The sequence below is a fragment of the Oncorhynchus tshawytscha genome, linkage group LG28, assembly GCF_018296145.1.
Source record: "Oncorhynchus tshawytscha isolate Ot180627B linkage group LG28, Otsh_v2.0, whole genome shotgun sequence".
NCBI classification, from domain to species: domain Eukaryota; kingdom Metazoa; phylum Chordata; class Actinopteri; order Salmoniformes; family Salmonidae; genus Oncorhynchus; species Oncorhynchus tshawytscha.
In genome coordinates this window covers 37,043,904-37,058,662 of record NC_056456.1, presented here as the reverse complement: position 1 = coordinate 37,058,662, position 14,759 = coordinate 37,043,904, and the positions used below count along the sequence as shown (strand labels likewise).

Here is a 14,759-nt window from a genome sequence, read left to right as displayed (position 1 = left end):
GAAAGATTGACGTAACACAAGTGGTCATATTTTTATAACTCTCGGCTGACATAAACTATAATATGAATTAGCTAATAGCAATTACTATTATAATTAATCACATCTCGGGTGAGCTCACCATTGATCTAAATAATTTAGTAAAGCACTTTCTAGGAATCGAAAGTAATCCGACGATGGGTAGTTTCTGCGCGCCGCCATGTTTGTTTTTTCACAGACACCAAAGATAATAAGATGAGACAAGATGAGTTTGGTCTGTTTATAGTATGCATGTTGAATCGGGTGTGACGTCTACCATCGTTCACATCCCACCTTTCACTTTCGGAAGTTCTAGAAAAAGGAGTGAACCCTTACTCACTTCATTTTGTTATAACATCTTTGGTCGGCAGACGACTACGTGAAACGCAGAATGCATTGTATGTCAACAAACATGGCTCCACACATAGCTGGAATTATCTTAGCCCATCATAATCAGTACAACTCTCAAAAAAGTATTTTACACACGGTGTCCATTACAATCTACACAAGAATCGGAACGCATGATGTTGAAAACATGTGAATAAAACAGTAAATATATAAATAATTACCACACAAAACATTTTCTGATAGTGATTTATTGATACAAGTGGCGCATGCTGGCAGTCAATCACATAACCTCCCACTCTGAGCCATTCAGTGTTGTTGTTTATGTATGTAGCTAGTGAGATAAGCTGTAGCATTAACAATGTCTTTCAAAAGGAGACAACTCACAAATGCGGAAATTCTGGAAATTCACATTTTTTTTCCTGGATGAACGAGGACACAGATAAGACGACACAGATAATATACAGTTAGCTGGGTTTTCCGTGCATCGGCAGGACAGAACAGCTATGTCTGGTAAGACGAGGGCTGGTGGTGTGTGTGTCTCTATTTGTCAATAACAGCTGGTGTGCGATGTCTAATATTAAAGAAGTCTTGAGGTATTGCTCGCCTGAGGTAGAGTACCTCATGATAAGCTAGACCACACTATCTACCAAGAGTTTTCATCAATATTTTTCATATCCGTCTATTTACCACCACAAACCGATGCTGGCACTAAGATCGCAAACTGTATAAGGCCAATAAGCAAACAAGAAAATGCTCACCCAGAAGTGGCGCTCCTAGTGGCCCTTAGACTTGAATCTTTTCATACGTGAGTTCAAATATCTCAAACGATCGCCCTATTGGGAGTTTTGTTTTTGCACATGATGTTTAATTTTTATTTTTTTATAGAATATCCGAAACATACAATCGGCAGTAAAGCCGCTCAACAACTACCACACACCAGTCATCCAACAGATTCCCATTCAGAGCGACACACAGAAGTATCCAGGGTCAATGCCCTGCTCAAGGGCACCTTGACAGATCTCCCACCAGGCCAAAAAACGTGAACCCGTACCCTCTAAGATCTCTAAGACCCCCCACAGTTCCCCAATAGCTGTCCCTCAACCATTTGAGCCCCCTCCCACACCCCCCACCAAGATTACAAATACAATTAATTCCATTCCCCACCCCCTAGAACCCCCAATGCACCAACAACGAATGAACTAAAGAGAGAAAAAGACAGAAGAAAACAGCAAACAACCATGCAAAAAATAAATAACTAAACCATAAAAAAATGTTAACAAAGGACATCAAGGAAAAATCATAACAGCAAAGCCAACTGTATATGTTTGTGTGCATGTCTGGCACTATTACATGTATTTGTGTGTTCTTGTATGTGTTTATTTGAATGAGAGTGTGTGTGTATATATATGCATGTGTACAAACATCCGCCTCAGGCAAACCGGCATTAGCTGTAAAAACACTGCCCCTCTGTCATTCAAACATACTTTTTATTATGTTTTATTTTGACTTAAAAGTTTTTAAAAATGATCTTTGACCATCAACCTATCTCCCACACATTAACTCCACTCCCATTTATCTCCAATTCCACATCCCAACCCTCAGCTTCCCTCAGCCCATCCCATCTATCTCTGTTGGCCACCCTCAGCCCATCCCATCTATCTCTGTTGGCCACCCTCAGCCCATCCCATCTATCACTGTTGGCCACCCTCAGGACATCCCATTTATCTCTGTTGGCCACCCTCAGCCCATCCCATCTATCTCTGTTGGCCACCCTCAGCCCATCCCATTTATCTCTGTTGGTCACCCTCAGACCTTCCCATCTATCTCTGCTGGTCACCCTCAGCCCATACCATCTATCTGTGCTGGTCACCCTCAGACCATCCCATCTATCTCTGCTGGTCACCCTCAGACCATCCCATCTATCTCTGCTGGTCACCCTCAGACCATCCCATCTATCTCTGCTTGTCACCCTCTTCTGGTTTCTATGCAACACATATCTTTCAACTATGCTGTGATGTTAAACTACAGTTTCAATCTATCTAATCGAATAGAATCCACAGATTGCGAGTTGAAGATAAATACTTTTACTAAGAGTATTAGTATATTAGTAAATGACTGACCCGGTCTCTCCAGATCTCCAAACAGTACTATTTCTAGGGTCAATTTTAGATCAATGTTATGCATTTTCAGCCATTCCTGAACCTGAGACCAGAAACAGGCTACCTGAGGGCAACACCAAAATAAATGGTCTATTGATTCTGTATCCTCACAACAAAATCTGCAGAGCTTCGATGATTTTATGCCCTAAATATTAAACATTTTGTTGGTGGCAAGAATTCTATCTAATAATTGAATCTTGAATCTTGCGTTGTTTAATATATCAACTCATACCATGGAATCGGTACGTCAAACATCTCTTCCCAACATTTAGGAATACACTCCCTATTCCAAAATGTGATTGTTACGCAACAGGACATTTCATCCGAGTTGCCCTCACACTGAATTCAGCTGCTGAGAGGGGGTGGGCGCTAGACTACCACACTGCAGGGACAGGACAACGAAGCCTCTCGTTCAGGAAAAGGTAAGAGAAGGAGAGGAAGTTACATAGCAAGGGGTGAAGAGTCGGCAGGTTGTCGTTCTTAACTGTGTGTCTTTAGCCTTCATTCTGGACCTGGTTGGACCTGCTTTCTTTACCTTGACAAACAACTTGTGGAATAAATTCTTGTTTGTTATTTTTAAGTTGTAATTGATTATATATCGACCCCCAGATCCTACATTAAGGGGTTGATTTGAAATTGGGGCATTCCTCTAGTCCCAAGTCTGTAACACTGTGTTGTGTGAATCGTTTTAGAATCGTTTCACCTAGATTTATTCTTAAACAGACAAAGCCCCAAGCACCATTAAATGGTAGGGAAATTAATGAATCATCGTCATTTTGCCCAAGAATTTGATTTTATTTGTATCACAACAAAACGCAACAGCAATAATAAGTCGAAGGTCACAGGAGCAGAGGCCACTGCCATGTAGGTGTGTGTGTGTGTGTGTGTGTGTCTGTGTCTGTGTGTGTGTGTGTGTGTGTCTGTGCCCGCTGTGCAGGGCCAGGAGGGAACAGATTTAGCAGCGGAGGTGGAGAAGGGATGAGAGCATTAAGCCTGATAAGCGGGTTGCGAATAACAGGCCCCAGGAACGGGACTGCACTAGACCGGCCAAAACCGTTAAGAGACAGAGAGAGAGATGGAGAGAGAAAGATAGAGTTAACAACCTCAGTGCTACCGTTATTGAGATCAAGTGCTAATGCCTTGGTCAGTACCATCGAGACCATGACTCTATTGTCATGGTTAGATTGTGGAGAGAGAATCAGGAGGCCGACAGATTAAACAGTTTCTGCCTCTCTTGTTCTGTCGTTTATTCGTTCGTTCTCTCTCTCTACTCCCCCTTTCATCCAGATGTCAGCTCAGCTAGCCTCCAGATTGGGGGGGGGCATCCCCTCCCATAGCAGAGTGGTGCTTTCTACACACACACACACACGCAAACACACGCACACCGCCCAGCGTGGCCGTGTTTTTCTCCCTCCTATATGGCAGGATTAGTGATCCACATTAATGCCTGTCTCCTCCCCTGTCGGCCTCCTGCCACCTCATTGGCCGTTCCTCTCAGGACCACCGCTGACTGTAGATCCCCGTGGCGACGACCGGGGAGAGGGGGTTCCACTCTCGCTGTGGCAATGGGGAGGCGACCACTCATCAAATGGCCGACCAGCTGGAGCAAAAACAAATTAATTGGGAGAAAAATAAGCATTGTGAAGGAAAGAGATGACAACAACAACAAGGGATTAACCGTCGGCTCCAACTGAGCAATCAGGAAGTCTGTTTAAAACTGCACCAAAAAAAAAAACACACCCAGTTTCTCTCTCCCTCTCCTCAGTGCTAAGCTGCTGGTCAGAGTGGACAGCTGTTCAAAAACTAGGAGGATGGAGATGCATACAAAATGAAAAATAGCCCTTGGGACTCGGGTGAAAGACGCATTCTACATCCTCTTGTTTTTCAATGCCGCCTTCCTGTATTTGTTTTGAAGATGAGGCAATAAGGTAAAGCCCGGACATAGGGATGCTGTGGAAATAGAACGACTGAGCGAGAAGAGGGAGAACTAGTGCAGCGTGCGTCAGCTCTGAGGCATTGACCAATGAACAAGCAGCGCGCGACAGAAAGAGAGAGGGAGACGGACGGTGACAGCCTGTGATGCGAGGAGGAAAGCGAGAGAGCGAAGAGCAGGACTGGAAGGTCATTTAGACGAGATGGAAATAAACGAGGATCCGCCACCCTTTGACGACACCTGTCTACAAGGCTATCCTCAACACCGATCAACAACATAGCTGGACTCCTGCTACATCCACATATAGGGGAAACCCTCCACAGAACCTGACTCAACCTGTCATTCCCAGAGGAATGTCCATTGTGAAGAGGACAATCCTACCTTGCGCTCCTGTCCTTTTCTTAGTGTACCTAATCAAAAAAACTTGGTCACTTGTTATGGCTGGCTGACCACAACATCCCCTTTTTGAATGAAACCCAAGAAGTGTCTACAGAAAAGAAGAAGGGGATATCTTTGACTGCTACGACGAGGAATAGCCTGTCTGTTGTTCGCCAGAACACACACTGAATTGGTGATTCTCAGCCCAAGGTGAACCAGGAAACCACTGGACTGAGGCTATTGGAGAGATGACTGACTGACAGTGTTGGACTTTGCCATGGGAGAGATGGCTGACTGACTGACTGACTGACTGACTGACTGACATTGCCATGGGAGAGATGACTGACTGACTGACATTGCCATGGGAGAGATGGCTGACTGACTGACTGACTGACTGACATTGCCATGGGAGAGATGACTGACTGACTGACATTGCCATGGGAGAGATGGCTGACTAACTGACTGACTGACTGACATTGCCATGGGAGAGATGACTGACTGACTGACATTGCCATGGGAGAGATGACTGACTGACTGACATTGCCATGGGAGAGATGGCTGACTGACTGACTAACTGACTGACTGACTGACATTGCCATGGGAGAGATGACTGACTGACTAACTGACTGACTGACTGACATTGCCATGGGAGAGATGGCTGAGTACCAGCGACTGGATGAGACATCGGACTACCAGCGACTGCCCAGCGTTGACGAGGAGGTAGTTCACTTCACACCCACACCGATCATGGAGCGATGGTCACTTTGTTTTCTGACAGCACTGCTGCCTAACTACTCATCAGTAGAGAACATGAGGCCTTCATTATGACATGGCAGGAAGTGTGTGTGTGTTTTCAAATCCTGTATTCTATTACTTATGAGTCATTATTTGGATTGTAGGTGAAGTATTTCAAGCCGACTGATTTTAAAGAAATGCTTTCAGATCTCTGTTCATGTGATAGAATCTTGTTGAAGTCTAGTGCTTTTGTATTTTACCCTGAATATAAAGAACACCACCAGGCTAATGTATTGTGTGTGTGTGTGTGTGTGTGTGTGTGTCTGTGTGTGTGTGTGTGTGTCTGTGCCCGCTGTGCAGGGCCAGGAGGGAACAGATTTAGCAGCGGAGGTGGAGAAGGGATGAGAGCATTAAGCCTGATAAGCGGGTTGCGAATAACAGGCCCCAGGAACGGGACTGCACTAGACCGGCCAAAACCGTTAAGAGACAGAGAGAGAGATGGAGAGAGAAAGATAGAGTTAACAACCTCAGTGCTACCGTTATTGAGATCAAGTGCTAATGCCTTGGTCAGTACCATCGAGACCATGACTCTATTGTCATGGTTAGATTGTGGAGAGAGAATCAGGAGGCCGACAGATTAAACAGTTTCTGCCTCTCTTGTTCTGTCGTTTATTCGTTCGTTCTCTCTCTCTACTCCCCCTTTCATCCAGATGTCAGCTCAGCTAGCCTCCAGATTGGGGGGGGGCATCCCCTCCCATAGCAGAGTGGTGCTTTCTACACACACACACACACGCAAACACACGCACACCGCCCAGCGTGGCCGTGTTTTTCTCCCTCCTATATGGCAGGATTAGTGATCCACATTAATGCCTGTCTCCTCCCCTGTCGGCCTCCTGCCACCTCATTGGCCGTTCCTCTCAGGACCACCGCTGACTGTAGATCCCCGTGGCGACGACCGGGGAGAGGGGGTTCCACTCTCGCTGTGGCAATGGGGAGGCGACCACTCATCAAATGGCCGACCAGCTGGAGCAAAAACAAATTAATTGGGAGAAAAATAAGCATTGTGAAGGAAAGAGATGACAACAACAACAAGGGATTAACCGTCGGCTCCAACTGAGCAATCAGGAAGTCTGTTTAAAACTGCACCAAAAAAAAACAACACACCCAGTTTCTCTCTCCCTCTCCTCAGTGCTAAGCTGCTGGTCAGAGTGGACAGCTGTTCAAAAACTAGGAGGATGGAGATGCATACAAAATGAAAAATAGCCCTTGGGACTCGGGTGAAAGACGCATTCTACATCCTCTTGTTTTTCAATGCCGCCTTCCTGTATTTGTTTTGAAGATGAGGCAATAAGGTAAAGCCCGGACATAGGGATGCTGTGGAAATAGAACGACTGAGCGAGAAGAGGGAGAACTAGTGCAGCGTGCGTCAGCTCTGAGGCATTGACCAATGAACAAGCAGCGCGCGACAGAAAGAGAGAGGGAGACGGACGGTGACAGCCTGTGATGCGAGGAGGAAAGCGAGAGAGCGAAGAGCAGGACTGGAAGGTCATTTAGACGAGATGGAAATAAACGAGGATCCGCCACCCTTTGACGACACCTGTCTACAAGGCTATCCTCAACACCGATCAACAACATAGCTGGACTCCTGCTACATCCACATATAGGGGAAACCCTCCACAGAACCTGACTCAACCTGTCATTCCCAGAGGAATGTCCATTGTGAAGAGGACAATCCTACCTTGCGCTCCTGTCCTTTTCTTAGTGTACCTAATCAAAAAAACTTGGTCACTTGTTATGGCTGGCTGACCACAACATCCCCTTTTGAATGAAACCCAAGAAGTGTCTACAGAAAAGAAGAAGGGGATATCTTTGACTGCTACGACGAGGAATAGCCTGTCTGTTGTTCGCCAGAACACACACTGAATTGGTGATTCTCAGCCCAAGGTGAACCAGGAAACCACTGGACTGAGGCTATTGGAGAGATGACTGACTGACAGTGTTGGACTTTGCCATGGGAGAGATGGCTGACTGACTGACTGACTGACTGACATTGCCATGGGAGAGATGACTGACTGACTGACTAACTGACTGACTGACTGACTGACATTGCCATGGGAGAGATGACTGACTGACTGACATTGCCATGGGAGAGATGGCTGACTAACTGACTGACTGACTGACATTGCCATGGGAGAGATGACTGACTGACTGACATTGCCATGGGAGAGATGACTGACTGACTGACATTGCCATGGGAGAGATGGCTGACTGACTGACTGACTGACTGACTGACTGACATTGCCATGGGAGAGATGGCTGACTGACTGACTAACTGACTGACTGACTGACATTGCCATGGGAGAGATGGCTGAGTACCAGCGACTGGATGAGACATCGGACTACCAGCGACTGCCCAGCGTTGACGAGGAGGTAGTTCACTTCACACCCACACCGATCATGGAGCGATGGTCACTTTGTTTTCTGACAGCACTGCTGCCTAACTACTCATCAGTAGAGAACATGAGGCCTTCATTATGACATGGCAGGAAGTGTGTGTGTGTTTTCAAATCCTGTATTCTATTACTTATGAGTCATTATTTGGATTGTAGGTGAAGTATTTCAAGCCGACTGATTTTAAAGAAATGCTTTCAGATCTCTGTTCATGTGATAGAATCTTGTTGAAGTCTAGTGCTTTTGTATTTTACCCTGAATATAAAGAACACCACCAGGCTAATGTATTGTGTGTGTGTGTGTGTGTGTGTGTGTGTGTGTGTGTGTGTGTGTGTTCCAGGTACCCATCTGGCAGTATAGTTGTTGCCATCTACCATTCATTCAACAGATGCAGTGATTATGGCTAGGCTAGGCTAGGCTAGGCAATGCATAGCTATATTTTTTGCGTCTATCTGTTGTGGTCTGTGTGTCTGCTCAACCCTTCAGATCATGACTGTCACTTTTTCTCTGTCTCGCACGCACGCACACACACACACACACACACACACCCAGCCCACGTTATTGAATGTGGAACCATGAGGTCATTGATGAAGTGCTGCTGAATGACTTTTGTGATGGGACGCACACACACCCTCCTCTGTCCTCCCTCTCCATCCATCCATCCCTCTCTACTTTTCTTTCCCTCCTTTCTCACTAGTGTGATATGCAGTCATTAGAGGGCTGTCTGTCTCTCTGAGGAGGTAGCCATGTCTCTGTGCTGACAGAGTAGTCCGTTCTGTTAGGTCAGGGGAGGAGGTAGCCATGTCTCTGTGCTGACAGAATAGCCTGTTCTGTTAGGTCAGGGGAGGAGGTGGCCATGTCTCTGTGCTGACAGAGTAGCCTGTTATGTTTGATCAGGGGAGGAGGTAGCCATGTCTCTGTGCTGACAGAGTAGCCTGTTCTGTTAGGTCAGGGGAGGAGGTAGCCATGCCAGGCATGTGTGTTCTGAGAATTTGTTACCTTTTGGTTTTTCATCTCCTGTACATTACCCAGCATGTGTTTTGTCTTGATTCTTCTCTTTCTTGTCGGTTTGTCCAGTCCAGTCCACTACACTACAGTCCATTATACTACAGTCCAGTCCACTACAGTCCAGTCCACTACACTACAGTCCACTCCAGTCCACTACACTACACTACAGTCCACTACACTACAGTCCAGTCCACTACAGTACACTATACTACAGTCCAATACACTACACTACAGTCCAGTCCACTACACTACAGTCCATTATACTACAGTCCACTACACTACAGTCAACTACACTACACTACACTACACTACACTACACTACAGTCCACTACACTACAGTCCACTACACTACAGTCCAGTCCACTACACTACAGTCCAGTCCACTACACTACAGTCCACTACACTACACTACACTACACTACACTACACTACACTACAGTCCAGTCCACTACATTCCAGTCCAGTCCACGACATACTTTGCAAAGAAGCCATGTGTGTGTGTATGTTCTGTGACCAGTATGTTGGTCCTCTGGTGAGTATGAATGTGTGTGGCCTTGGGTTGACGTTGCAGTTTTCTGAGCAGCGAAGGTGAATCGGGGGATGCAGAGTTGCTCACACAGTTGCAGCTTTCTGCTTTCTGCAGCATTTCTCTCCCCTTACACAGCAGGCTGCTGTTACCTCATGAACTGGAGAGGGAGAGAGGGAGGGAGAGAGGGATGGAGTGGGAGAGAGGGATATAGAGAGAGGGGAGGGTGGAGAGGGGGAGAGAGAGGAGGTTGGGGAGAGAGAGGAGGTTGGGGAGAGAGAGAGGGGAAGGTGGGTGGGAAGAGGGAGGGAGGGAGGGTGGGAAGAGTGAGGGAGGGGAGGGTGGGAAGAGGAAGGGAGGGAGAGAGCGAGGGATGTAGGGGGAGAGAGGGTGAAGGATGTAGGGTGAGGGGAAGGATGGAGAGATGGAAAGAGAGAGATGGAAAGAGAGAGATGCAGAGAGAGAGATGGAGAGAGAGCGATTGAGAGAGAGAGAGGGAAAGAGAGAGATGGAGAGAGAGAGATGGAGAGAGAGCGATGGAGAGAGAGAGATTGAGAGAGAGAGAGGGAAAGAGAGAGAGGGAGAGAGAGAGATGGAGAGAGATGGAGAGAGAGAGAAAGAGAGAGAGGGAGAGAGAGAGAGGGAGAGAGAGAGAGAGAGAGAGGGAGAGAGAGAGATGGAGAGAGGAGAGAGAGAGAGGGAAAGAGAGAGGAGAGAGGGAGAAAGAGAGAGAGGAGAGAGAGAGAGCGATGGAGAGAGAGAGATTGAGAGAGAGAGAGAGGAGAGAGAGAGAGAGGGAGAGAGAGAGAGGGAAAGACAGTTGTTTTCTTTTGAACAGGTACTGTATATGAATGAACCTAGCTATAAATAATGAATCACTGAAGCTTGCTCTCAGCTTTTCTCCCCCAGGAGGGTTGTGTGGAGATCACTTGGCTGGCTGGTTGAGATCACTGGCTGGCTGGCTGGTTGACTGGCTGGTTGACTGGCTGGCTGGCTGACTGGCTGGTTGACTGGCTGGTTGGCTGGGTATTGTTTGCAGCCTACTGTTTTGTCCTCCAAGCCCCAACAACTATGTCTTGTTTACACCAGTGATCCCTCTCTCCAGCATATTGCGCTATGTGCGACATTCGTTTTCCTCTGGCTAAAAAAAACACTGAATTATGGAAAAAATACTGTCAAACTCTCAATACTCTGCAGCACAATTTTTCTCTGACTTTGTTCATGCGAAGGCGGTGATTGATTGGGCTATGTAACGTTGTAACAAAACGTTGCAAAACATTTTTGCAACATTGTTTCTTATTGGACAAGGTCAGTTGTTTCACCATTTTTTTCTTTCATTTTGTGCCAACTGAACATTACCCAGTTCTCTGCCACAGTGCTGGTCAGGGATGGAAGGACAGGAGGGGGGTTTATGCAGTAATTCAAGCCCCCCTTGCTTAAAGTGGCATTGAAAAAGGGGACTCATAGGCGCTGTGATGTGTGGCATTAGGTTGGGAGTCCCACTCTCTGCCAAAGCTCCATCAATCCCCTTGTGCTCTTGTGCCCCCCCCTCCCCCTGAAAAAATCCTGTGTTTCATGAGCTGAAATAAAAGATCCCAGAAATGATCCATATACACAAACCACTTATTTCTCTCAAATCTTGTGCACAAATGTGCTTACATCCCTTCTTTGCCAAGATAATCCATCCACCTGACAGGTGTGGCATATCAAGAAGTTGATTAAACAGCATGATCATTACACAGGTGCACCTTGTGCGGGGGACAGTAAAAGGCCACAGTTTTGTCACAATACAACACAGGTTTTGAGGGAGCATGCACTTGGTATGCTGACTGCAGGAATGTCCACCAGAGCTGTGGCCAGATAATTGAATGCTGATTTCACTACCATAAGCCGCCTCCAACGTTGTTTTAGAGAATTTGGCAGTACGTCCAACCGGCCTCACAACCACAGACCACTTGAATGGCGTTGTGTGGGCGAGCGGTTTGCTGTTGTCAGCGTCACCAGGGTGCCCCATGGTGACAGTGGTGTTCTGAAATGGGCAGGCATAAGCTACGGACAATGAACACACAGTAGTGCATGGGTAAAATCACCGGGGAAACAAATCCAGAAATGTTGCTCTATGACCCCCCCACAAGCTTTATGGGACTCGTCTGAATTTGCTACCGCCGATGTGCCAACTTCTGTCTGTAGTGTTTGAACTCGTGATGTGCTGTTTGCAAACGATCCGTTCTTTTTCAAACGACTCATTTTACGAACTCGAGAGTTATGATTAGTTTTTCTGATTTGTTAATTTTAGTTGTTTGTTTGACCTGCTTGTGCTGGCCGCAATGAGTCCTGCAGCAGGACTAATACACTCTCCTCCGGCTCAGCGGCTCCAGAGAAGTGCTCTGACCACCAACTGTCTGTCATATGTTCCCGCCATGCACCAACTGTCTGTCATATGTTCCCACCATGCACCAACTGTCTGTCATATGTTCCCACTATGCACCAACTGTCTGTCATATGTTCCCACTATGCACCAACTGTCTGTCATATGTTCCCACCATGCACCAACTCTCTGTCATATGTTCCCACTATGCACCAACTGTCTGTCATATCAGACATAAGGTAAATAGATCAGGGTCGTAGAGAAGAAAACTCCATGTTTAGGACTGATGATTGATCACATGGTGGAAGAATAAATTCAATGAATTGATTATTGAATGTTATGATTAAAAGAGCTTTGCAGAACTAAAACATGCACAGTCTCTGGTCAACAAACTCAAACTGGAGAAAGAATCGTTTGAGACGGTGCAGTTCACGAACGATATTGTGCTTTTCACCCTCACAGCAGTCAAGCACCTCAACTGCCACACCTAGACCTCGTTTCGAATGTATCAAGAAATAATCGTATTTATATGTTTAGCAATCAAACAAAATGTACATTTTTAAAGCACACGTCTACAAGACTGAGTCACAAATGGCAGCTCCAATAAGCCTCCTATGGTGAACAAGAGGCTTGTAGAATCATGACTCTTGAGTTTTCAGTTCATCGGTAGGGGGTCCTGCATGCTCTGGTATTACTGAATCAAATGAACGGAATTAGTCGAAAGATTCCTTCTTTTAACTGAACGAGTCAAAAAGATTCAGAGAGTCAGTAAAAAGACTTCCCGTCACTAGTCAGAAACGGTCTGGCCTACAAACTAATATGACCCCACCAGAGTCAAAAAGATCTGAGTCAGTAAAAAGACTTCCCATCACTAGTCAGAAACGGTCTGGCCTACAACCTAATATGACCCCACCATTGGGGAAGGAAAGCTCTCTTTGTCCTGTCATGATGATCAGGAGCCAGATGCAGGACATCCGCTCGCTCTCTTACGAGCTGTGAATCCACAACACAAAGAATTCCATCTATTTTAATGAACACAACAAGGACATGTCACTTTCAGTGTGAGTACCAGTTTGGAATGAAAACTTCTTGAAAATATATGAGACCAACCAACCAACAAGAACTATCAAGGAAACATCGTGGGATGTTTCTGCGACCCAGAGAAGATGGAGAAAAGTGTAGACGGAGTCTGACCCTCCTCTCCAACGGCTGTCATCACCCCAATGTTCCAGGAACACTGCAAAAACATTCCATTCGCGTTAGCCGAGTAGTATCGCTAAACGGCACCGGCTGGATCCTCCTTGGACCTACTTTAATTAGTGCTGGCGAAAAAGCAAACAGCCTGCCATTGAAGGGGAGAAAAGCAGCTGGTTTGGATTTATTTATAGTCTGCACAGATAACATTTTCTGAGGGTTAGCAGGCAGGAAATAAAGCCAACATCAAATAAAGAACATACTGTCGGCCCGAAAGCCGTGAGGGAATGGAGAGACTGTAGGGAGGAATGAATGAGAGAGGAAGAGGAAGAGAGCAGAAGAGAGAGGGAGATTGGTGCTGGGTTAGACAGACAGGGTGTAAATGTGGTGGGGACAGCAAACAAGTGGGGGGAGAGAGGCAAGAGAAGGGCTGACTGGGTCAGAGGGAGAGAGGGGCGGAGAGAGTCATTGAGCGAGGGGGTGAGAGATTCAGTCAGAGAGCTGTAAGAGTTATTGAAGTAGATGGTAACAAGAGAGAGTAGCAGCAGTGTAAAAGACGGGGGGGCAATCCAAATAGTCTGTGTAGCCATTTGATTACATGTTCAGGAGTCTTATGGCTTGGGGATAGAAGCTGTTTAGAAGCCTCTTGGACATAGACTTGGCGCTCCGGTACCGCTTGCCGTGCGGTAGCAGAGAGAACAGTCTATGAATAGGGTGCCTGGGGTCTTTGACAATTTTTAGGGCCTTCCTGATATAGAGGTCTTGGGATGGCAGGAGGCTCGGCCCCAGTGATGTACAGGTGCCTAGTGCCTTACGGTCGGAGGCCAAGCAGTTGCCATACCAGGCAGTGATGGTGCAGCTGTAGTGGAATGCAGTGGCTGTATGGTAACATGCTATACACTGTACATGACGTCAGACTTTCACAGGTTTTGGCTGACAGACGTCCGGTAGTTGCCCTATCCCTCCCTGCTAATTGGGAACATGTAGAAAATGTTTTTCTGACTAAATGAGGTAAATGCTGTACATTTAAGTGGACTTTATGTATTTTGAAAGATGAGACGTTAAGGATTATGATTTCGATACAAGACAGCAAACAACACCCGGGAGTCCAAATGTGCACGTCACATTTCCATATCATTAAACTCATGTCATTTACATTGTTCCAATGTTCCTGATCACTATGTTTGATGTACAGTTACAAGATGACGTGGTGTCATACCCTGGGTTGTTCTACACATAGCAGAATATACTCAGGTCTCCTTTTCTATCCGCACCAAAATTACAATCTGTTTCCATTGAATTGTGAAAAGCCTAACACTGTAAGATCATATTTTTTTCTATAACTTAGCTACAGTGCCTTGCGAAAGTATTCGGCCCCCTTGATTTATCCTTCTCTGAATAATTTTGCACGCCCAATTTTTCAGTTTTTGATTTGTTAAAAAAGTTTGAAATATCCAATAAATGTCGTTCCACTTCATGATTGTGTCCCACTTGTTGTTGATTCTTCACAAAAAAATACAGTTTTATATCTTTATGTTTGTGTCACGCCCTGGTCAAAGTATTTTGTGTTTATCTTTATGTATTTGGTCAGGCCAGGGTGTGGCATGGGGTTTTTGTAATTGTGGTGTGTTTGTCTTGGGGTTT

General features: G+C 46.0%; 1 protein-coding gene across 3 annotated transcripts in view; it reads left to right on the top strand.

Moving 5' to 3' along the window:
• LOC112240862 (activated CDC42 kinase 1) overlaps positions 1-14,759 on the top strand; it is a 109,827-nt gene that overhangs the window by 35,605 nt on the left and 59,463 nt on the right. For 2 of the 3 annotated variants that reach the window (XM_042308118.1, XM_042308119.1), the window contains exon 1: positions 7,860-7,998. The exons of the other annotated variant lie outside the window; for it this stretch is intronic. In XM_042308118.1, the coding sequence (XP_042164052.1) occupies positions 7,924-7,998 (75 nt within the window). In that variant the 5' untranslated portion in view covers positions 7,860-7,923. Of the gene's footprint in view, positions 1-7,859; positions 7,999-14,759 lie in introns of those variants that run through there. 3 annotated transcript variants of the gene reach the window in all.